This window comes from Corvus brachyrhynchos, unplaced genomic scaffold (assembly GCF_000691975.1).
Source record: "Corvus brachyrhynchos isolate BGI_N302 unplaced genomic scaffold, ASM69197v1 scaffold6, whole genome shotgun sequence".
NCBI lineage: Eukaryota > Metazoa > Chordata > Aves > Passeriformes > Corvidae > Corvus > Corvus brachyrhynchos.
Genome location: NW_008238632.1, coordinates 220,565 through 245,760, shown reverse-complemented (window position 1 = coordinate 245,760; position 25,196 = coordinate 220,565). Strand labels below are relative to the sequence as shown.

The following is a 25,196-nucleotide window of genomic DNA, read 5'->3' as shown; positions in this document are numbered from 1 at the left end:
AGCTGCATATCAAAGCTGCAAACATTGTACTACAACTTGTCATAATGCAAGACTGTGTAAGAGCTTTTAATCTACCTACTTTATTCTTTGACAGGTAACCTATAGGAAGGAGAATAGTGTTACAAGAACACAGAAGAAGCTCTTAATTGATATTGCATTAATGTCACTCTGTGCCTCATAATGTATTTTTGTAAAAATGAAAACAGTGTGTGCAGGCTCAAAAATTCCATTAAGGGAATATGAGGTTTTAGTAATCTTCTATTCCCCTTCCTGAATTAATTTTCCAGCCCAGAGTAACTGATTTTGTATCAGTCTAATATATGGTCAAACTAAAATCCAAGTACATTTTCCTTGCTAGGAAGAGGCATGTACATTTCTGCTGAGTTTTACTCCTGTCTGTTGAGTATCCATTATGAAATGCCTGACTCTCACTGCTTCTTGCTATCTTAATTCTTCACAAGCCTGGAAACAGAATTTCTTTTTTTAGGCACTTCCTTTAGAAGAACTGGGATATGAGAAGTAATTGTTCACTAATGAATTTGAAATTTGCCCTTTTCCTAAGCAATGCCTTGATTAGTGGCCAATTGCCAACCAATGGAGCTGCCTCCTGCTTGGAGCTCCATTGAACTCAGTGGCAGGGATCCGTTTTCACATGTGAACCAGTGGAGCTCTGCAGTGGCACTGGCATTAACTGAGCATGCATATTTGCAAAACTGAGGTCTAATTACAGCTGTAAATATGCATTTCTGTAAATCATCTTTAACTAGAGAAACCCAAAGACTTAGTTAAGAAAATTACTCTGCTCTACCCTAGAGAATAATTCTGGCACCTCTTCCCTCTGTGAAGTGCAGAGAGAGTTGAAATTTTGCATGTTTGAACCTCAAAATGGAAAAGAAAGAAATAGATGTCTCTCTTTGCTCACAACCAAACATCCCAATTTTATTTATGGCTCATAATTTGCTTACCTTACCTTTCATTCTTAAAGCATTCTTAATGCACAGATTAGCAACACCCATTATAAACAAAAGATTTTTATCTCCAGAGACTGAGGCAATCCATTACAGAAGAGCAAGGCAGTAAATCCCAGGCTTGGAAAATAGAAGATGCTTTGTTATTTTCAGTTCCAATGCTGATTCCTTGTTCTCCATGCTCTTTCTCCTGTCATTTATTAAACAAAGTCCTCCCCCTTCTCATCTTAAGAGACCAGGCTGTAGGTTTAGCCTCATTTTTTGTTCTTCCTCTCTGTGCTCCAACATTCATTCTTTCATTCTTGCTTATTTCATACTAAGAAACAAGCCACATTCTGTGGAGTAAAAGAATGAATAGAATAATTATCAATAAGGGATGTGCACACACCAGGTCCAACACACTGAAGGCAATGGTAGAGGCCAGATGTTTATTGTAGCAGTTCTTTATGCTTCCCTTACCTTAGCCTTGGGAAGTGCTCTCCTGCTTGCCTAGGTGAGGAAGTTACTGTAGTGACTGAGGTGCTAATTTTTCCTGACAGAATCACTGGGCTACATAATATGAATGGTTGAACTTAGAGCTTACAGTTAACTTACGGCAAACCAGTTCAGTTGGTTTGAGCATTTCTACTTAAGAGCATCCAGCAAGGGCTATACTACAACCAGCCTGCGTGGAGACACCAAGTGAAGGTTAAAGACCTATTGACAAATTTTTTGAAAACACGGCATCCAGATATTGCCTACATGTGCATCTGTAGCAGAGTTTACTGTCTTTGGTGTGCAGTTCTTCCTGGACACACAAAATTTTTCCCACAGTTTTATGCAAGGCAGGCAATCAGCAGTTGTGTGTCAATCAGAGCTGACATTTCCTGTGATTCTGCTGCAAATCCTACAGGATCTGGGGTTTTTGTGAAAACCAAGTCCCTGGTATTAAGAGATAACATGAATATTTAGAGCAGAAGGAGAAGAGTGAGGTAAATTTTTGTCCTTTATGTTGCAGGAGAGTGACTCACTCTTTTTTCCTTGCAGGTATGACATCATGAACCTGCAGTACATAGAGCCCAACCGCTACGACTACGTCCTCATTGGGACCTGGCACGAGGGCGTGCTCAACATTGACGACTACAGAATTCAGATGAATAAGAGCGGAATGGTCCGATCGGTGTGCAGCGAGCCTTGCCTGAAGGGCCAGATTAAGGTGTGCCTCAGACAATTACTTTCTGCTATAGAAATATGAATATCTAGTCAGTGTTTTTCCCTAAACCCAAGCAAGCTTCTTTCAAGCCAATTGGTAGGACTTCCTTTCGTTCAGGAAAGCCAAAACTATAGAAAGACTCCTAAATTAACATCTTTCTTTAATGATACCATATCCAGGCCCATGTTTTCTAAAATTACCCTTTGTAGGGATGCAGAATCTTCTAATGTGACAGAATTTGAATTTCACCTTATGTGAGAAAGATTTTCACTTAGTCATTGCCTACAACATTCAGTAGCTGTGATTCACTTGGGGGCTGATCTTGAAAATATCGTGACCCACGGGAATCCAGTATTTTGTTCCAGCAATAACACCTGCAAGGAAAAGTTAAAAAAAAAATAAAACCCCCCCACGCCTGTTTGTATCTCATGTTCACAACAGGAGGAATGGAAACACAAATGAAATCACTCTATGTTCACCAAAGAGTAGCACTTGCATCAGGCTATGAATAATTTGCTACCAGTCATGTCTGGATGACATATAGACATGTTTCACTACTATCAAAATGGTATGGATGCATTAAGTTTAAAATGGCAAGAAGCCCATTCAGCAAAATCTCATTAGAGCAGACCTCTTTTCTGTTTACATTTAATAAGCACATTTGCAGCTTTTTATTTCTATTTTGCTACTCTAAGCAATAAGCGATTGATGATTTGGCAAAGGCACAGTGACATACTCAACAAACTTGGAGGAGAAACATTATTGGTATTTACTACCCTCCCAAACATCTTTTCCCTGTTTTTGAGATTGTGCAGTTTGTGTATATGTGTATATGTAAACACCATGCATACAAAATGCCAGCTTCAGCTCTCTTTGAAGTCTATTGGACTCTCTCCACAGACTGCAGGAGGAAATGTTAACAAAAAAAAGCCCACAAAGCCAGTATTCAATAAAACAAACATTTGCATTTCACTACTGTACTTCTCTCTGCATATAGATGGATAGGAAGATCTGGAAGAGAAGGCTGGATTCCTCCTTCCTGGCAAACAAGGCCAGAGTCTTTGTCAGAGCCTTAGAAACTGGAGATATCCTTAATCTTCCTTTCAGCCTCAGGGTAATGAAACTAGGAATCAAGACAAGGAAATAATCTTCTCAGCATTGGATCATTACATTTAGCAGCCCTCACAGCAAAGAAAGAACATTTTCAGGGACATTTGTCCTTAAAAAAGCTGTTGTGAAGCATGAGGTTGGTCACTGCTTAATGTTTTTTTTCTGCTAGAACCCAATACTTTCGTTTAGCAGGATGCTTTGTAATCTGCTCTTGTCTGAATTTCTATTTACGCTTGTGTAAAGAGCCCCAAAGAGACTTCAACATAAATTGGAATTTATGTGTATGTGATTGTGCTTGTGTGTACACGTGTATATATATATATATATGTATTTATATGCATGAATTACTCTTTGTTCTAAACTTTGACTTGGTTTACTGCTTTTTACTATGCAATATATATTAAGCATGGGCTGAGCTACTTGTCCTGACCTCTGCCATCTCACAGAGAAAACCTGACGTTTGATTGAAAATATGACATTCACCCTGCCTCTGTACCAGAGGGAAAATGGTTTTGTACTTTCAACTCAGAACTGCTTTCCCCAAAACAAAATAAAATCATCCCCAGAGGTTATCCTTGAACTCCTAAGCACAAATTTTAACATGCAGGAATAGATACAAAATCATTATTCATGTTTTCTAGCTGTTTGAAATGTGCCATACACAGGAATCCTGTCATATTTAAACAGTTGTATGTGTTATGTGTTTGCTGGGGGGTGGTGGTGTGTGCTTCTTTGTTGTCTGATAGAGGATCACAACTGAGGATGTATTTTGGATTGCAGGTGATCAGGAAAGGAGAAGTGAGCTGCTGCTGGATTTGCACTGCTTGCAAGGAGAATGAATTTGTTCAGGATGAATTCACGTGTAAAGCCTGTGAGCTTGGCTGGTGGCCGAATGCTGACCTGACAGGTAGGGATGTGTCCCTCCAAACACATTCCCTTTCTACAGGGCACAAGGAGAACGCCGTGTGCAGGACAGTAAGATGGCAGCGTGCAGACATATTAAAGGTACATACTTGGACAAATGTTCTAGTGCAGTTTAGGGTGTCTTTCGGATTAGTGCAACAGCAGAGACAATACATACAGCAAAATTTCTGCCAAGAAGAAATGTTATAGTCTGTCTGTTCCTTTCCTTCTTTTAGCACAAGTATTAATAAAGTTGCTAAGACTGTTAATGAACTCAGCAGCATTTGCTGCAATTTAGCAGTGACTATCAAGTGTTCAGTTCATTCTTGTCATATTGATTTGGTATGCTTTTCTGATCATTTTACCATGCAGTTAGTAGCACTTTACCTGGGATTTCAGGACCTTCAGTAACCGATTACTGGACTTTTGTTTGGTGTAAAGACCATTCTCACTGCACCCATCAGCAAGAGGAATTTCAACAAAATCCTGAGAGAAGTTGCCTAGAAAGGGTTAGAATTGGTCTCCCTTGTGTATATGCTTTGGATGAGTTGCACGCTGTGGCATCCTTCTGTTTATTTTTTACTTGTGAAGGTCAACTTCCACACCTGCTCTGGGCTTCGAAGCAACCATTACCCCCAAAAAATAGCTACAACACATTGAGAAGCATCACCCTGACCTTAGCATTTGCTTTGTATCACTGTGAATGACTAGAGGCACCTCTGCCCCATGTCACCTCTGCAAATCTTGGATGCCAGCAATCAGAGAAACAACCTGATCACCCTAGCCAAAGATCAAATATGCAACTTATCACATCTTTGTCATTTACCATGACTGGCTGGCAGCTAGATGTTGCTGCAACATTTAGCACGTAGACAAAATCCTCAAAGATTGATTAAATTGTTCTATGAGATACTTCAAGCTAGTCACTGAAGCCAAATGAGCTCTCAGAGGATGCATTTTGAGAGTGAAAGCTAGCCACTTCTCTGGGTAAAAATATTCTCTTAATCACAGGAGACTGGGAAACATGACCCATTGTCTGTCTTGCTTTTCTATGGAAAATAAGTTATGGTTATGGCCCAAAATGTATGTGTAAATGTCTATATCCCGTACCTCCCACTCCCACCACCCTGCCCTGACCCTGCTCTGGTGTGCAGCTGAACCTACAAACAGACTTGCCAGGATACAGAAATCTCAGTGATCATTCAGACCCTTCAAGTTTCATGTCAGTGGGTTGTAGGGAGAGGAGTTAATGAAAAATACATTCTGTAAGGGCCCAAATTACAGAAAAACATCTGGTAATAATAGAAACCAAAAAATCCACAGAACCCTTCGTAAGTGTCCTGACCATTGGAAAAGCTCATATTTAATTCCTGCCCCTAGGACACCAGTGTCTGCTAATTTTAAAGCAGATATCCATAGACAACCAGCTTTTGCTGATCTTGGAGGTTCACAGAATTGTTCATATCTTCTCTTCAGGGAAGAAAAGAGAACTTAGCGATTAAAAAGAAGCCAGAACAAGAACCTGGTGAGAGATCAATATGCACTTGAGGTAATATGGTTCAGTGCTACCAGCTGCTCAAAGTGGCTCAAAAGGGGTCATGTCGAAATGACAGGCACTGCTGAAAAGAGTTGCGGAAAGAATCAGTGCTGGAAAAAATCTCCGGGGCATGTTGCAATCTATTAACTTTTAATGAAATCAGTAGATGACCTGCTGATTTGTGTTTCTTCTCAGCAAGGAGACTGGACTGCTGCTGTTCTAAAATCACAGTAACGTCAGCCAAATGACAGCATAGCCATCAACTTATTTCCTAGAGAACATTGAAATGGCAGTCTGCTCCTGCACAGCTTCTTCAGTCTGTCTTATTGAAGAAAAAACCTTCTTTTTTTAACCCCTAAAATTGATTTACTTGAACTATACTACAAAGTCCAAAGCTGTGAAGGGAAGCTGATGCCATCCTAATCTTTAGAAGAGGGTGATTTATCTAGATAAACTCTGTCTCTTGAACTTTGTGGGAGTCACCATTGGTATGATTTAATTTGGAATTCTCTCTTCTTGCCAGGACTCCTATCAAACATGTTTTTATAGCTTATTTTATGTGTTGTATTCATACCCTGACAGTCACCATAGCATCTAGACACAGACGGTAACATCTCACAGTGCAGATTGTTTTTCCCTTTGCCTTAAATCTTAAATGCTAAACATGTATGTGGTTTTAGACTCATTTTCCATTACAGATGGAGGCTCTAAAATCCTTAATCCCTTCAAGAAACGTGAAGCACATACTAAACTATTTTGTAAGACATGCACTTCAAGGTGCTCATTTTCTCCATTTGAAAACAGTCTCTGTTGCTCAGCAATCACTTCTTGACATTTTAATTTTATTTTTAAATGTACACAATTTTTTTTAGTTGGCTTCCCCTACATATGAATTCAGTGAAGTGGACTCAGCAGACACAAAGGATTTCTCATCACAGATGATGAAAATCTTACCTGAGAAATAGTCACTCAAGCCAGTACCTTAGACCTTGTGCCAAGAGAAATTTTTTATAGTACCAGAATATAATGTAAAAAGGATGAATGTCAAGCTAGTAAACTCAATTTACAAAAAACACCTTAAATAAGCAATAATACAAGATAGGATAAGAAGTTTTACAGACTTATGAAAATAATCATAAGGTTTTGGGGCCGTCAGTTACCTGGGATGTGCTAATGACCCCAGAAAACATAACAGATTCTCTTATTAGCTTTGCACTATGAATATAAAAATAAAAAAAATTATTAGCCTTTTGATCTTGGGAATTATTCATCGTTAAATGCAGGGAAAATAGTGCATGAAAACTACCAGACATATTTTTACCAGAAAATTTAACTGTGAAGCTTTTGCTCTGATTTTTTTGAGGTTTGGGTTAGTTGCTGTGGGGGCTTTTTTTTTTTTTTTTCCTCTTTGTTTTGTTTTGTTTTGTTTTGTTTTTTAATGTGTGCACAATTTCCTGGGTATCCTCCTTCAGTCTCAATGTGGTTCCAGAGGCCACTTTATAATTTATAATTTTCTTAATTTATAATTTTCTTTATAAAGTTTTCTTTGTATTTTATTATATTTTCTTTATAAAATAAGACCTCTGGTGCTACGGCTACAATTTCTACTGTTTTTGATGTTACAAGCATGTGTAACAACACCACCTGTACTTAAGTCAGCTTGGCATTCTTTGAGACAAAGTGTACAGAATCATAAGACCTTCTTTCAGTTCATATGACATTGGCAGATATTAAAAGTTCAAGCAGAAATTTTCCATGTCAGGACTTTGCCTTGGGCTGATTTTTTTTTTTTTTAATTTCAACAAAAACCATTTTTTCTCCTTCTGTTTCTCAAAATGAGGTTACAGTAAAACTGTTCAACCCCGATCCATACCTTGGCTTACTTCTCTATTATTTGGAAGGAAGGACTTTACATTACAGTACAGGTACCTACATTACAGCAGAGGTATCTGTTGGTAGTTTTGTGTCACCCCATGGAAGATGCATATAAATTAGGCAAAACGATGGGACTCAGAAGCTTTTAGTTCATAGGTGGTTTCTGCAGATATACTCCACACTGAGGAGGAAGGGACTGAGCATGACTTTAGCCCATCACAACATCAGGGCCCTTGTTAAGATTTAGCAGCAAAATTGAGAGGAAAAAATGCCTCTCTCACAAGCTTGCTGACATTACCATCTCCTCCCTGTTCTTTTCAGGCATGTCCAACAACTCAGATAGGCAGAGTTTATGAGCAGCCAGGCCAGGATGAGAAAATCTGGACCAGCGGTTTTGATGAAGACATCTGGGTGGAGAGGTGGCTAGAAAAAACTGAACTGTAAGGGGAACTGAGGCAGTGATGATGAGGGACTGGCAGGAAAGATACTTGAGAGGTGGGGGAAAGGCAGAAAAGGTGAGCTGTGTCCTAGGGAAACTGGAGGAGGACAGAAACAAGAAGTAGAAGAGGCCATGGATACTTCCCTTGGGATAAAGAAACATTTTAAAAGCATTTTGGAACTACTAAGTGAAGAACAGAAATTAGAAAATGCCAGAATGAAGGTTTTCCATAACAGCTTCACAACCATAGCATCTTATTAACACAAATGATTTTATTTTCTCTGTAATGTTTATTGCTGGTATTACTTCTTCAGCACAGTGAGGAAGATACCCAGAGATTCCTTAAACTTGAGCGTGGGAGAGAGCAGTTAAGCACCATCTTAACAGATACCTATGTTTGCACATCTGTACTAGTCAGAAAGGAGAGTCTTTCCAGTTTTTGTTTGAAGGCATGCATATTCTGTGGGTTTGGCTTTTCCAAGGGAATTAAATTATATTTTTTAGTGGAAAAACAAAGAGCAGGGAGGGTTTGACAAAATAAGAATAAGGTAATGTGAAGAGAAAAAAGGAAATGTACTAAGACGGTATGGTATCTATGATACAGTTCCATTAAAATTTTGGATTTATTACCATTTTTCTGTCCGTAGACCTCTAATTAATTTATATTATTTATAAAATCACTCTCAAAAGAATGTAGTAGATCCAACGATAATGATTGTGGTAATGATCAAATAAGTTAATCTGAGGAGGTAAAAAACCTACCCATTCTGATTTGCAACAATGCTTTCACTGCTGAAATGAAGAGATGATGCTGAGTTTGTCTGTGTTCTGTTCCCAGTTGTGCCTTTGATATGCTGGGCTTGTAATCAGGTATCTCCAAAAGCAGGTATTTCCAAATCTAATTTCCTCTTGTAGGATCATGAAAAAATGTTTGGGACACCCAAAATGGATGGCTGATTTTTGAACATATTTCATGTGAACTTTTCCATGCTGCAGATCATTTCTTTGTAAAATGTTTTTAATAATCCATGTTACATAGCCATATGCTAATGTTTGTATTATATTGAGATACAGAAAAGAGGGTTCTTCCAGGAGCTGCCTTTCTAACTCTCTGTTTCTCTTCTGTACACTGCAGGCTGCGAACCCATCCCTGTAAAGTACCTCCAGTGGAGCAATATAGAGTCTATTGTGGCTGTGGTCTTTTCCTGCCTGGGAATCCTGGTCACCATGTTTGTCACCCTTATCTTTGTGCTCTACAGAGACACCCCTGTTGTCAAGTCCTCCAGCCGCGAGCTCTGCTATATTATCCTGGCTGGCATCTTTCTGGGTTACGTCTGCCCTTTCACCCTCATAGCTAAACCCACCACGACATCCTGCTACCTCCAGCGCCTTCTGGTGGGCCTCTCCTCCGCCATGTGCTATTCCGCCCTCGTGACCAAAACCAACCGCATCGCGCGCATCCTGGCGGGCAGCAAGAAGAAGATCTGTACCCGCAAGCCCCGCTTCATGAGCGCCTGGGCCCAGGTGGTCATCGCCTCCATTCTGATCAGCGTGCAGCTGACACTGGTGATCACACTGATCATCCTGGAGCCCCCCATGCCCATCCTCTCCTACCCCAGCATTAAGGAAGTTTACCTTATCTGCAACACCAGCAACCTGGGCGTCGTGGCTCCCGTGGGCTACAATGGACTCCTCATCATGAGCTGCACATACTATGCCTTCAAGACTCGCAATGTGCCCGCCAACTTCAATGAGGCCAAGTACATTGCATTCACTATGTACACCACTTGTATCATCTGGCTGGCCTTCGTGCCCATCTATTTTGGGAGCAACTACAAGATCATCACCACCTGTTTCGCAGTGAGTCTGAGCGTGACAGTGGCTCTGGGGTGCATGTTCACTCCTAAGATGTACATCATTATAGCCAAGCCTGAGAGGAACGTCCGCAGTGCCTTCACCACCTCGGATGTGGTGCGTATGCATGTCGGGGATGGCAAGGCACCTTGCAAGTCCAACACTTTCCTCAACATATTCCGGAGAAAGAAGCCAGGGGCTGGAAATCCAAAGTAAGTGGATTGACTGCAGGTACACATCTATCTGTATATGTTCCTCTCTTTGCCATTCTCTCTTGGTTGACTAGTCTGCTGAATAGTAAGGTATGTAACAGTTTTTCATCTCATGTGTAGCAGAGAAGGTGGAAATGACCCTTTAGTTCCAAGCCTAAGATGGATATTGACATGTTCCTTATTATCTTCTCTCCTACTCTGAAGTCAGCCCTTTGCACAGCTCCCTGTACCACTGGGGCAAGTCAGGCAGTGGCAGAGTAACCACCTCCATCTGCAGCTTCTTGCATCTCCGTCACATGTGCCTATGACAGGGATCTCGTGCCCTGATGTGCAGTTGCTCTGCATTATGTTCAAACTGAGGTGCTACTGTAGCCTTTTAGAAAAGAAATCTCTGTCTGAGTGATTGTAAATCACACGTACTTGCCTAAGGCCACTGGAATGTGTGTGAAAGCTGGGGACTGAACATTAGTTTTTAAGGAGTGTATTGTGACAGCCCTCATGATTGTGATTCAAAAGCACTCTCCATGCTATCCCTATGCTCTATTTAATACTCAGCATTATGAGCAATACTCTTACTCATCATTCGTGTCAATCTCTCCATGTTCCCAAACTCAGCGTTGGTGTGAAAGTTGCAGAAGTCAACTGATGGTGAAAATGAACTTGCATTCACATCTATTGAACCTGTTATTTTCCTTGCTAATAATTAAAAGCAACCCAGATGCAGCAGAGCGGGAGAGAGAACTGTTGCTTCAAACAGCAACTCCCTGTGAGAAGCTGTCTGAAAATTTGCATTCTTTATTATCTTATTGCTTTTTAATCTTTAAAGAAGCACCACAGGGCTAGATATGAGCTTAGATGATTTTTGTCCCAATTAAAAAAAAAATAAATAAAGCACCAGTGAAACCTACATTTCTGAGCTTCCCAATGGAATTGAAACTGAGTTAATTTCCAGTTTTTTGGGATCTGTAGGTTTCTGTGAGTCATTCAAGTTGGTTTTGATTCAGTTTGCATAAGAACCATTTTCATCTGTCCTGGTGATGGAGGTAATACTGTAGAAAACCCATGCTGTGATCAATTTTGTCTTTATGCTACTTCAATACATTTTATTTTTTTGCTTGACGGGGGGTCAGAAGGGAAGGGAATGGAGACCAAAGTGACCCAAATACACGGCTCAGTGTGCCACAGAGGCCACATCAAGGCTGCCAGCTCCTGGGCTAGACGGAGAAGGAGCAGGGAGTGGCAAGCAGTCCTAGCAGCCACCACCTCCAGGGAGATGGCCAAAAATCTCCGTAGCCCAAGAGCTTGAGTTCCATGCAAATAGAAAGATGGAGACTTCCTCTGACTCTGTGGTAGTTGGATGGGGACTCAGGCATCTGTAAGAAACTAGTGTGGTGTCCCTGCAGCGTGGTCTCAGGCTAACGCTGTTGGTTTCTTTAAGATGTTGTCTGTCAAAAAAAGAGGACTTTTAAGTATTTTAGGTCATGAGAAACTTAATAACTAATTCTTTGTTCTGCTTGTTCTTCTTCTACTTTTATTTAAAAAAAAAGTAATATTAAAATATCAAAAATTATTATTAAAATTATTATTAAAAATTATTAAAATATTAAAATACACTTAGATATACTTAGATATGCAATATACTTAGAACACAGTTCTTAATATGAGAGAATATTTCATCCCATTCAAAAGTGGAGCTTCCCCCTCATCACTGTCACCTTTAAAATACAATAAGGCTTACCTGAGCTTTTTAGCAATTTGTTTGTTACACAATTTTAGTAAGATTTTCTTGACCTCCCTGTTAAGCCTGTGTGAGTGTTATGAAGCAAAAAAGCTCTACAGAGTTTTAAGTTGCTTTTCTAAACTAAAAGCTCAATACCTAGTTAATATGCCTTTTTTCCTCAAGTTAAGCATCCCTGCCTTTTATACAGCCAAATTCCCACCCCTGGCCTAAACCTCTTGTACAGTTACTGCATGTTCTTCACCCAAACCAGCACAGGTGCAGAGGCACACTGGGATTGCTGATGGAAAAGGACAGCCTATCTCTCTGTTCATAGGCATGAAGAACTGAAAGAAGTTTAATACAGAAACATGAAGCCTTGGAAATAAAGTCACAAGGCAAAACAAAAAGTAATTTCAGGGCTTTGGAGGGTTTCCTTAGCTCCTAGCTGAGTCCATTGCAAAATTTCTGAGGACATTGTGACAACACAGATAAAAAAGTGAGTCACTGGGGAAATCAAGAAAGAAAAAGTAGAATTTGCTGCAGCTTTTGAAGCACCTAGATAACTCAAATGTGTAGTCAGGTCCTTCCTGAAACAGGACTTAAAGCTACTGGTACATGCTCAGTGCCCACAGGAATGACTTCCAGACTGATTTTCTATGGGTTTTTTTGTGGGGGCTTTGTTTTGTTTTATTTTTTGGTTTTGGTTTTGGGTGGATTTTTTAAAATTTGATTTGGTTGGTTTTTTTGTTTTAATTCCCTATCAAAACCTGGGATTTATTTGCCACATTTTCAGTAATTCTAATCCCTGTAAGTATGTTGCTCTGTTTTAGAGTCTTCAATAGTCTCTCCCCATGGCCATGTTTTTCTGTCTATAGGTGGCCAGCAGTTCTGAACTCAAAAGATTTCTCTTCTAGGTGTGTTCATCTATTTTCTTGTTATACCTTCTCTCTCTTCCTAGTTTGCTTTTGTTTTTCTGCTTTTCAATTTTCATCTCTTTTGCTCTCTGTATCAAATCTCTTCTGTGCTTAATCCATTGAATTCCAGTTTCTAAACAGAATAGTGGCATCCATCTAAATTAAATTGGTGGGGAGATATAGGGTTAAATTGAATTAGTTTTAAAAATGGACATTTTTTTACATTTACAAGGGCAAATCAAACTTATATAAGCCTTCATAAAGCATTTTCATGCAATGTTGTGCTGTTAGTTTAACTAGTATAACTTGGGGATTAGAGCAAGCCAAGGCACTCTTCCTTTCTCCTTCCTCAAGTAAAGCAAAATAATTAACCAGAGAAGTCTATTAACACAGGATTTATTAGTCAATTCAAAACCTTCAGCTACCTCTGGTGCTGATCTAGAGGTCAGAAACATCATCTTGAAAAATGTCTGTCTCAGTTGCATTGCCACAGATTTTCAGTGAAAATAAATTGCTTAGTAACACTGGTCTTCACTTAAAAAATAAAGCACACTGCTTTTACTGATCTGTTGCACTCTGAAGATGGTACGTGCGGCCTTGAGGATTTGAACTCTCTCTTACTTTGGCTGAGTTAAACTATGAGCAATTACAGCCAGAATTATTTTCCATAGAGCTGGTTGGGAATTTTCCAGTGGAATATATGTGTTTCCAGAAAATTCTGGCCTCTCAAAATGTTTCATCAAATCAGGCTTTGCTGGTAAGGATTTTCCCTGGTCCAGAGGGACTTCCTTTTTTCCCATGGAGAGAAGACATTGGAAAATCATGAGGGAATCTTACCACAAAAGTTAAAGCACTCACTTAGGCTAAGAGCATCTCCTTTATTTCCCAGGTGGATGCTCTATAACTGGATTATGCACTGTCCCAGGGCAAGCCTCCTTTCTCTATGTCCTTGTCTGTCCAGTAGCATTTTGGAACAGAGAAAAAACATTGTAATGCATACACTAGGGAAATACTTTGTATTATTCTGTGAGAGAGCTTGAATCTGGGTCTGAGAGATCCCTCATGAATGTCTTCAGTACCAAGCAACTGTCAGTCTTACCGTCTTGTCAAATGAATACTTAAATATGTATAAAAAATGGAGCAACTCCATCAGGAGAGATGAAGAGAGACTGTTATCTGCTGCTTGTATTGAAGCTTTGTGGGGACATTTATTGTTAGTTTGCTACTTGATGGTATTACAAGATCCTGGCTGTTATAGGATGATGGCCTAGCAGCTTTTATTAGGAGAGCCTTTTGCATCTATTTTTTATTTTTTCCAGATGCAAGATGAAAACTTTTGTGTATGGATCTTGCTGTGATCTTTAGCCTTGTTCTTGGCCACAAATGTTACTTTAGTCTATGAGGGTCAATAAGAAGGACGTGTGTACAGTGCCTGTATGATCCCTTCTCTGGAGAAGAAATGCTCCCTTCTGTACTACATGCAGAAAAAATAGCCAGTGACACTTCAGATACTGATTCTGATGAGGTTTCAGGAAGTACCCTCTCCAGCCACTGCTTCAAAAGGACCCTACTCAGTGTGCAGGAGACTGAAGTCAGGCCTGCAGTCTGCAGGTCTGTTGTGTTGCTTTTCTGTGGTACACACACAATTCAAATAGAGTTGAGCCACACAGCAAGGCTCACCTTTTCTATCATGCTTCTTGTGGGTTGCAGTAGCCTGGAAGGGATCAGTGCTGCAGGAGTGACTGCAGGGAGAAAGTTCATTTTTTATCATTGGGTAATTAGCTCCAGGTTTGGCAGTGATGCTTATGTGCTCCCTCAGTCTCCACGTATAAATTATTTTAAATTTATGGTTGAGAACCCAGGTCTGGACACCATTTTATTGCAGTAAGTAAGGATTTATTTGTCAATATACACTGTGTAGCAAAATCTGAGTTAATAGGAAGCCAACTAGCAAGACTCAGTGAATGGCCAAGACTCCACATTAATGCATAGGCCACCTGCTTTCCCTTTGTAATTTTAGTATATTTACATCCAATTATTTTTCATCCAGCTGTCTGCCCTTAGAAATGAATAGCTGATTTAAAGTACTTCCAAACATGTAATTTATCTTTTTAACACATTTCGGCAGTCCATGCCTCTAAACTGCTGTCACAGGCATCCACTCTAAGCAGTGTCCAGGCAGTCACCTGGCCCATGGATCTCTAAAATTTGGTTTCTTTTATTCCAATAAAAATTTCCAGACAACACAACATCCCTTAGTAACTTCTTCCTGCTTCTCTTTGTCCTTTCTCCCTCTGTTCTGGATCCCTACATACAGTTTTTTAACTGGGAATCAGGGTTCTCAGTAACCTCTAGTACCATGTCTGTTCCCTTAGCATGGCTTAGGGAACTACCTGCCTTTTCGTCTTGCCAGTTATAAAATTATCTCCAGTTATTCTTAAGTTAGTGTTTCTCTTTGAACTGACTTGCTGAGTTGGCATTTCATCTTGAGCAAGCTGTACTGACAAGTCGTGCTTTTCTGGACTCATTTCCCTTGGCCACTCACAGTCCACAAAGGCTTTTGGGCTCTTCGCCTCTTTTTCCAAGCCTCCCACAGACACACAGTGAGGGGAATCTTAGCACAAGTATGTCCAGAAGATTTTGTTTCACTGGTTTTCGTGGTGGTGGGAGGAGGCAAATGCACAGTGCAGCATGGCAAGACTTGGAGCTTCCAGAAACAGAGAGTAAATGTTCAGCCTGCTCAGTTGCAGTTGTTCAAATGTAGATCTGTTACAGCCTGTCACTTGATCCAACCTGACTGCCCTGTCATAGGAATAGGTGCTCAGGAGTACTCCATGTACTAATAACATAACTCCAGTTATGTTATTACTTTGTGGAGTCAATATTCTATCTTTAAACAGGGGTTATGGAGGCAAGAGGGAGGGAGAAAAGTTTGAACAAAAGATGTGAAAGCACTTTTGATGTAAAACAATGCCTTTTGTCCTGATCTCTGCAGGCTAAAGTAGGTGAAATTGAACCAAACCAATCCATCTCAACCTGGCACAGCCACACAGGGAATATTTCCCTCTGTCTGACTGAAATGCATCAAAACACCTGAAACAAGTCAATTTAGTGGAAAATGCGAGGAGGATTAAAAAAAACTGGTCACCATTGTACCTTCTCCTGTAAAAGAAATATATTAAATCCTGTGCTTCAGGACACAACACCAACGTGAGAAGTATTTTCTTTGGTCTAAAGTGTGTCATCTAGCCTGCAGCACACAAGAATTATCTTTAAATGCTTCTTATATAGATTAACATCTGGTGTAGTTTTACCTTCATACAGCAGTGCCAAACCAGTATAGAGATGGTTGCTGAATCCAACAGGAAATTATAGACTACCTTGCTTTGCAATTTAGAAAACTGATGCAGTGGGTAAACTTCTCATGTCCTGCAGTAGTATTGCAGACACAATAAGAAAGACCTTCATTTTTACCATTACAGACCTTGGAAAATACCACATTCCAAGGTTACCACATTTTCAAGAACACCCTTACACCTTCTTCACCTGCACAGCCATCCTACTGAAGCTTACCCCGGGGGAAATGGCATATTATGAAAGACAATTTTGGAACAGCAGAAAGGATGTGAGCTTCTGCCAGTGGGAAAAATTATACAGAGATTGAAAAGAAAAAAAAATTGGCAAAATTGTACAGGACAGATTCGGTTGTTTATTTAAACAATTTGTTGCTGTATATCTGATCTTTTCATTAACCTCCAATAAAATGCTGACACCCACACTCTGGTTTTGGGGCTGACTCTCTAGGGCAGTGGCACCGTGGGGCACAAGGTGGTGCGCTGGTCCGTGGCTTTGAGGCTCCCAGATCCCCATCAGGGCACGAGGCTCCAAAACCACTGGATATTTGGTTCACCCTTACATCACACCCAGGGCATGTCATGGAGGAGTCTGCTTCCTTCACAGGTTGATGCAGATATGGCACCTCTAGAAAGGCTCCTGGTGACACAGCTGTCACAGGGAAGGCAGGTAGCACCCTGGTCTGGCCTGATTCATCTTTGTATTGCAGCCCTCCCTGACATTTACCCAGCTTCTGTATTCAGTGTAGTCTTTCACCCTTTTCTGAGATTGCAGTGGCTTTTTGGGAAAGCCTCTTGCATGCTCACAAAGGACAGCTGAAGGTGTTAATGCCAAACGTCTCTCTCTCAGCAGCTGGTATGTTTGCTGGCTTTGCTGGGCTGTTTACTGGTCTTAAACCATGAATGATTTTGCAGACACATAGCGCTGTGACATGTTGCAGCTCTTACCCTGTTCTCTTGTGGATGTGATGTGAATTTCATGTAAGAAAATACAACAAACCCAGTCAAGCTGTTCAGTCCATGTCAGTATATTGATTTAAGTGAATATTTGAAACTCTCAGAAGACAGTTACATGGTTCCAAAGAGACTCTTAGAACCAATGTTAAAGAACTGGGAAGAAACACAAAATAACAGGGGAGTGTGAAACTGAACAATCCAATGGTAATCTCTTCTAGCTCTGCTGCAGGGTTGTCTATTAAATTTGATCTATGTAATTATATCTAATATTGTCTTCCATAGCCTTGAATTTGCATTCGCTTGTGATGCACATATATTGTAGTTCTGGCCCATAGACCAAAAACTAAATACAGAATAGGAGATAAAAGATTTTCAGATATCACTTCCACACCTACATTTCTTCTCAATTAAATAACTACTAAAACCCATATTTATTTAAAAATCAGGCATGGCATATGCATATATCAAATTATATACCAAATTGTCTATCTGTGTGTATATGTGCAAAATAACCAGTCTGGTGATAGTGGATTTTTTCATCCTTCTAATGAGAAATAAGGGGCATAGCTGCATAAGGCAACATAAGTTTTCCTTGCAAATTATACCAACTAAAGGGAGTCCCAGCTTATGCATAACTGATCACATGCCATTCCTAAGGCAAGATGAGGAGGAGTGGGGACAGATACACACCATAATTGGGATGTTTGTGATCAAGCACAAACCAAAAGGCCTGGCTCAGTCAGTTTAAGCTCAGTCCTCTGGGTTTGCTTCCATGGCCAAACAGAGGCTGCCTGAGATTACATTTGGGAGAAATAACTTAGAAAAGCTATGAGGTTCTGCAGTGGCCTCTCAGTAAGAGTAGTGATGATAAACCACCCCCCTCCCAGGCAAAACCCAGGTTATATTGAGTAAGTTTACAGGATACATTGCCTGCACCCTGCCCTCCCATCCAGACTTCTGCTTCTTTATCACCAGTCAGAGCCACGTTTTATGTGCATGGTCCCTTTAGATGAGAGGGCTGTTGTGTAAGGTTTTGTGCAATTTCCTCTCTTTCTCAGAAGTTTCCAGTCCATGGCAGTTTTGCCATTTTCCTTTCATGGGCACTCACAACTTCATTCTCCCAGGAGATTTTGACAGGATAAAAATCTAAGGCATGGTCTCTCAGTCCAGCCTGGTTCTTGCCCAAGGACTGCTGGAGAACCTCACCTTACTACTCCTTTTCTTGTTTTGCAGCTCTCAGGATGCTGAATCAAAAAATGTTTTTCTGCTTGGGGGCACTGCTGTAGCTTTGTTAATAACTCTCAGTACTTAAGCACAATGACAAATAGATACACAGTCACATTAGAGGGGAGCTTTACAGTTATGTACCATAACCTCTGCTTCCTGACTGAGGGGAAGTAAAGGCAGCACTACAGAAATCCTGGGGAAAGCTAGTATCTTTCTTGGCATAAACCACAGGAATGAGGACACCACTTGTAATTTAATTTCTTGCTTGACTGGATCACTTATTACATTTCCTTGTATTTTGGTATTTATATACATTATTCACATCCAGTTAGGACGCTGCAAAAGTGCACCAACTCAATAGTGAGTGATACAAACAACTGCGTTCACATGTAGGGATAAGCAAGTGTTGTTTATCTGCTTAGCACCATACTCTCACATTGGTTTGGTTACAATTGTCTCTGTGAGAAAAATAAGGAAGAAAACATCACTTTTTAAGAGTGTCGGGTACATAAGTAGGTGTTGAAGGTGGTTACATCCAGTTAAGCACCTAAACCCCTGGATGTTTCTGACCATTACATGTAGAAATCAGATTCCAACTCTCATAAGCACATTCTCAGGAAACAAAACAATCCCCAAACCTATGTTCTCTGTGTAGTGCTCTGAAATAGAAAATGGAAATGGAATAAAGAACTAAAATACAAGTCTTCTAGAGGTCACTAACATTTTTAAAGTCAAGAATGCAATTTACCTCCCTTCTGTTCTCAAAGTGTGATGTTTCAGCCATGCCACTGTTGTTCACCTCACCTCAGCAGAAACAAAGAGAGCCGTGACATTTCAAAAACATATGTTAATTCATGTACAAATACTTGCTAGAATAAACATGCAGGGTGTTCTTTCTGCAAGCATTTATTCTGCAGGGGTCTCTGAGCCACCTTTTGATTTCATACATCTTTGAGCTAATTTGGAGGTGAAAAAATTTGGGTACTGAAGGATATCATGTGGATCTCTAATATTCTTTATGGAAGGTCAAGGCTATAAAACAGCAAAAGTAGTATTCACATCTGTATACAGTTTTTTCCCTCAAATGAAGACATCTGAAAAATACTTTTGATTCATACCAACAATTTAATGCAAAGTTACTAATGTGAAATGAAGAACTACTGCTTATTTATTCAATCCTTTTCCTTGCTTAGGGACACATAAGAGGCACATAAGAGCCTAAGAAGGGGACAAATCTCTTTCACTGATGTGAAAAGCATTTTGCATTCTGGCTTGTTCACAAGCTTATCCCTACTTGTGATGAGCACTCTCCTTTGCTCAGGGGTGCCTCACTGTCCCGGTTTGAGACAAGTTCGGAGGAACGTCCAAAATGGATGTCCTCTGATAGAAGGCAGGTTACAGCCATCCCTCCCCCACCAGGTTCGGGAAAAATTTTCCTCGGAGGGAAGTGAAAGGAAACAAACCTATTTATTTAACAAACACAATGCACTCAGGCACGGGGAAAGAATAATGCTAAATAATAAGACCTCTCGCTGTGGAGAGAACCTGGTAAATTTCAGTCCTTTCTTTGGGTATGGTCTCTCTCACTCCTCTCCGGAGCTGGGGTTGGGCGTGGGCCCCTCCGGGCACATCTGTATACAGTTTTTTCCCTCAAATGAAGACATCTGAAAAATACTTTTGATTCATACCAACAATTTAATGCAAAGTTACTAATGTGAAATGAAGAACTACTGCTTATTTATTCAATCCTTTTCCTTGCTTAGGGACACATAAGAGGCACATAAGAGCCTAAGAAGGGGACAAATCTCTTTCACTGATGTGAAAAGCATTTTGCATTCTGGCTTGTTCACAAGCTTATCCCTACTTGTGATGAGCACTCTCCTTTGCTCAGGGGTGCCTCACTGTCCCGGTTTGAGACAAGTTCGGAGGAACGTCCAAAATGGATGTCCTCTGATAGAAGGCAGGTTACAGCCATCCCTCCCCCACCAGGTTCGGGAAAAATTTTCCTCGGAGGGAAGTGAAAGGAAACAAACCTATTTATTTAACAAACACAATGCACTCAGGCACGGGGAAAGAATAATGCTAAATAATAAGACCTCTCGCTGTGGAGAGAACCTGGTAAATTTCAGTCCTTTCTTTGGGTATGGTCTCTCTCACTCCTCTCCGGAGCTGGGGTTGGGCGTGGGCCCCTCCGGGCCTCCCAGATGATGTTCTGGTTTTGCTGAACAGTCCAGAGGAGTAGAAGAAGAAACTGAAGTTCCAGGGAAAAGACAGTATGCCTCTGCTAGCAGGTTGTCTCTCTCTTGAGAAAAGGAGCCGAGGGCAGGCTAAAAGCAGGAAGGGCGCTTCCTCCCTCTTGCTGCCACAGCAGAACGCAGGGGAGTGTGTATCTGTGTCCTTGACTAAAAAACCGCTTTGAAAAGTTGGCCTGGCTTTTTTTTCTTTCTCTCGGACCCAGTTTTAAAAGCGCAGGAAAGCACAGGATTAATGTCTTGGCACAGAGCAGGTGATAGGGGATGCACATCATTAAGTCACCCCAAGACACTCACAAAACAAAACACCACAAGACAAACTGCAGATGCTATGATCACATGCTGACAAAGCATCTGATTTTTAGCCAGACTCTGTAATTCACAAATTAATCCTACCCCCTGAGAGAGAAGATGGTCCATCTCTGCTAAGGGAATGTAGGTGGGTATGGTTCTCTACCCTCTTAGAAATTAAATCTGCAGAATCAAGACATGTTCATTTACAAATACCGTATAAGGATATGATGGATATGGCAAAGCAGAGGCTAACTTCTGCTGCACTGCTGAGTCCAAAATCGGGATGTAGTTTTTGCTAAATGTCCATCCCTCAGATGTGTGTAACAGAGCAATTTGCTTTCTTATATTTTTGTTCTTGGTTATTTAAGAGTTTGTAAGAGTAAGGAATTTAAAAATCTCTTTCTTGGCTTTCTACTTGAATTAGATTTTTTTTTTTTTCGTTAGTATAGTGTGATGCTTTTTGCACTTGTCTTCTGATTCTGTTTTTCATCTGTCCCAAACACACTGAAAACTATTCCCATCCGGAGCAGAGGTGTGACAACATTCCTCTCTGTTCTCCCTGTTCTTAGCTCTGTACCCCAAAGACTCTGAATGGGCAAATTTGTCATTGTCAGATCTTTTTTTAGGGTTTTCAGACCAAGGTGCATCTGTAGAACAGACTCCACACACAGAAGACATACACTGTCAAAGACTCACTAATAAACATGGCCAGCATGAGAAATTGGGCTCTCTGCTGTGCCAAAGGAACTCTAAGAAACCACTTTAAGCGTGGGTTGAAAGTATATTGTATCAATAAAACATCTGCCTCCACATTAAAGTTGTTAGAGACTATTTAATTTTGAAATAACAAGTCAACTAATTCTTCAGAGTGTATATGTGCTCTGGCATTCAGCCTCCCACACCTGACAAGCATAGGTTAAAAGTCATTATCACTGAAAACTGCAAACAATTGTGCAGGCTGAAAGTAATCACACAATTTGTTACTTTAAAGCCCACTTGAAAACTAAAAACTCCAAGTTTTTTGTTAGTGCGTTATAGACAATTTACCATTTCTAGTTTACTGCTTCAGTTTATCTCTTCTTAAGCTGTTTCCCCTTCTCTGCTCTCTGGGTTTGGTTTTTTTTTTTGTGGTGTGCAAGATGTGGCTTTCTTCCACCCTATAAAATTAACCTTAAAAAGAGAAAAAAAGAAAAGAAAATGAATTACTGTCTTCTGGATTCCTTGAGCCAGATTTCAAGGTCAGATAAACACTAATGTCAGCACAAGACAAACTGTCCCTAATGTCCATGGTTTGGGGAACAGGGGTGAGAGTTGTCCCTTTCAGCAGAAAATTATTAGTTTAGCACAGCTGTGCTGCAGCACCACAGCCAGAGATGTCAAAGCTTATCATAAACTCTATCAAAACAAGGGCCCCTTGATCTGATTATAGCAACCCCTCACTAGTAGATTATTTGCTGGTGTTTGCAATTTCAGTCTGATCAGCCCCAGAGAATCACAGGTTCAGTTTAAATAACCATCTACAAGCCACCTTCTCTTTAGTATATCTTCCTTCCCTTTACCCAACACTATTAATCTTTCCTCATTCTTGGTGTATTAAAGCCAAGAATGTTCACGCTTTCTTATTTAGAGTTCTTGTTGGTCTTCCCCTCTACTTGAATGATTTTTTTTTTTTTTTAATGTTATTTTCTGGCCATTTCTTTTCCTGGCACAACCTAAATCTTCAGATAGTTCCATTCAGCCTATTTTGGCTGGCTTGCAAGCCTTGCATTCCCGGAGAAAAGATTGTCTGGAAATTGGGACTTATTCCACATTACTAATTTTTTGCATCTCAAACCCCCCAAACAAGTTCACTAACCAGATAGCCAACATACCCAGGAAACAACCAATCAAACCAAAAAAAGCAAATCCCGTAGTCTGTGGAGCCCCCCCCCGAGGGATTATCTACCTTGAGCAGACTGACAAGGACTGATAGGGAGCTATGCCTGAAAGCGCAGCCACAGCAGCGCAGCCAGCCGCAGCAAGTGCCCAGAGAGCAGACGAGGCGTGGGGGTGGCATCAGCCCCGCTGAGCCGCGGCTCTTGTGCCCAGCCGGCAGATTCATTCGTGGGCTCACGGGGTGGAGGGCGGGATTGCGTGGGTGTGCAGTCGGAGCTTGGGTGCCTGGGCAGTAAAGGCTCTGGGGGTCACAAAGTGTGGCCCCAGGCATCTCTGTGCTCCCCAGTCAGTGAGCAGTCCTTCCTCCTTTACTTTCCCATATCCTCTGAAACATAAGGCTATAAACATTTCTTAATCCTTAGTGTTCCGTAAATTATCTCAAAAATCTCTCCGGCCACCATCCCAGACAGCCAGGAGATTTTCCTGCAGCTACTTTGGGCTATCATAGCCTGTCAATCCACAAATGCTTTAAGCTGCCCTAAGCCAGAAGTGACACTCAAAGCCTTCCTTTACCCCATGCCATCACTTCGTGTACGCAGGGACAAGAATCTGCTGTGAACTCAAATTGGGAAACAAAAGGGGCTTTTTTCCCTTTCTTTTTCTGGCATAGTTGTGACCCAGATTAGTTGTCCCTGTCATTCCCTGCCAGATGATTGAATAATTGCACCAAGGGTTGTGCTGACACAGAGGGGAAGGTGGAGCAGCAGAAGGGAGCAACTGGGGAGTGCCAGGGCGCTCCCCCAGCACACATCTGGCTCCTGCTGCCCTGGGGTGACCTGAAGTACACACAGCCTTTGCTCCATATTCACTCTCCAGCTCAGTGCAAGGTCTTTCTGGGCATCCTTCTGGGATTATGTTCTCTTTGGTTACCTTGACCCTTCTGTCCTCTTCAGCAGATGCTCACACCTTGACAGAAATCACTCCTGCTTCTCAGTCCTCTGTGGGTGATAATTATCCAAATGCCTCACTCTGCTGGGCAAGGGTGAATAACCCTATAGACTCCTTTCTACTTGTACTGCTCTTTGCACCACGGCTCTTAATTTCTCTCCAAAACCTGTCGCTGTGCTGTTGATTAGCATAATTAACTTAAAGCCCAGAGCAATTATTTCCAGACATCACTTAGACAGGATTTCAGTACTTGTGTTTTAAAAATTAATTTGTACCAAGAATCTGTCCATCTTCCCAACTTCATCTATTGGCTTAGAAATCTTCTATCAGGTCCTAGCTCATATGAAAGGCATTGAAAATTCAGCTCCCCATCCTACAGGAAAACGACATGCCCTTGCTTCTTTTTGTGTAGATATCTTTTGATGCAGCCATGACAACCATACATAAAACCTGACCTTTCAAGGACACAAACATCTGAAGAGGAACATGCTTCTTCCTAGGAAGATGCTAGAACTGGAGAGGCAAGAGGATTTGGGGTGAGAGTTGAGTTGAACACTTTACTGGTCTGGTTCTGCACATGAGGGGTGCTTACCTTCCCAGTCACCTTGCAGATTGCTAGAGCACTGAGGAGGTGAAAAGCAGGCCAGAAAGTTTGTGGTGTTGCTGAGCTATTCCTTGGGAGTGCAGAGGCAGCCAGTCTGAGTGTTGGAGCAGGAACTGCTCTTGAATGTGAGGCAGTGTGCCAAGGGCACATGGTACAAGACTTCTGCTTTCCTGTATTAAATAAGTTCTTTAAAATGAGAAGCTGATTCAGGGCTATCACTTAACTTTCCTTGAATATCCTCCCCATTTTACTTTATTCCTAATGTTATTGATGGTCAGTTGTTTCAAATGAGATTGTACAAATTCTGGTGATGTGCTATTCTGTACTTTTTTCACATGGGGAATGTGAAAGATTTTTTTACAGCTTGGACTACATCTAGTGAGGAGGATCTCTGACCATGACTTCAAATGATAAGTAGCACAGTGTACTGCACCTCAGTTTTCTTGGGCACCAGACAGATTCATTCAGTATGCATCTGTTTGGGAAGTCTGATTGAGCAGAGAGAATAATTCCAGAGCAGAAGGTGAATGTTTCTAGTTTCACAGCTGTTCAGATATAAAACATTGCAGATAGCAATTTACACTTCCTATAATCCTGACACAGCTGTTTGCCTCATGGGATGATTCATTTACACTTAAGAGAAAAAATGGTAGCAAGAGTGACACTTCCCTTGTATCCTCATATTCCTCACTGCAAATTTCAACAGGCTTGTTACCTACCCTGTTCTGAATGACTAGCCAGAAGCATTTTTCTGCTTCAAAGAACATAAAGTAAAGCAATTAATCCACTTCTTTCAGGAACCCTCTGCACTGCCTCCCTGCTTCCTCTGCCAGACTCCCTGTTATTGCACCCAGGGGTTAGTTATAAAGCAACTCAGACACTTTCATGATGGTATGCCAGCTCCTTGTTCAAATGCACAGAAGATCCATCGTGCCTCTGGGCTCAGGATACAAATAACCACT

The 25,196-nt window shown here is 41.0% G+C and overlaps 1 protein-coding gene and 1 long non-coding RNA gene across 6 annotated transcripts in view; one reads left to right on the top strand and one right to left on the bottom strand.

The window, feature by feature from the left end:
• Positions 1-25,196, top strand: part of GRM1 (glutamate metabotropic receptor 1) — a 193,577-nt gene that overhangs the window by 152,161 nt on the left and 16,220 nt on the right. For all 5 annotated transcript variants that reach the window (XM_017737264.1, XM_008635947.2, XM_017737265.1 and 2 more), the window contains 3 exons: positions 1,995-2,163; positions 4,051-4,177; positions 9,160-10,090. In XM_017737264.1, the coding sequence (XP_017592753.1) occupies positions 1,995-2,163; positions 4,051-4,177; positions 9,160-10,090 (1,227 nt within the window). The remainder of the gene's footprint in view (positions 1-1,994; positions 2,164-4,050; positions 4,178-9,159; positions 10,091-25,196) is intronic.
• Positions 10,788-25,190, bottom strand: LOC108447401. Its single transcript, XR_001862945.1, has 3 exons — positions 22,753-25,190; positions 21,855-21,977; positions 10,788-11,535 (listed from the first exon to the last, which is right to left on the bottom strand). It is a non-coding gene; the product is annotated as an uncharacterized LOC108447401 (long non-coding RNA).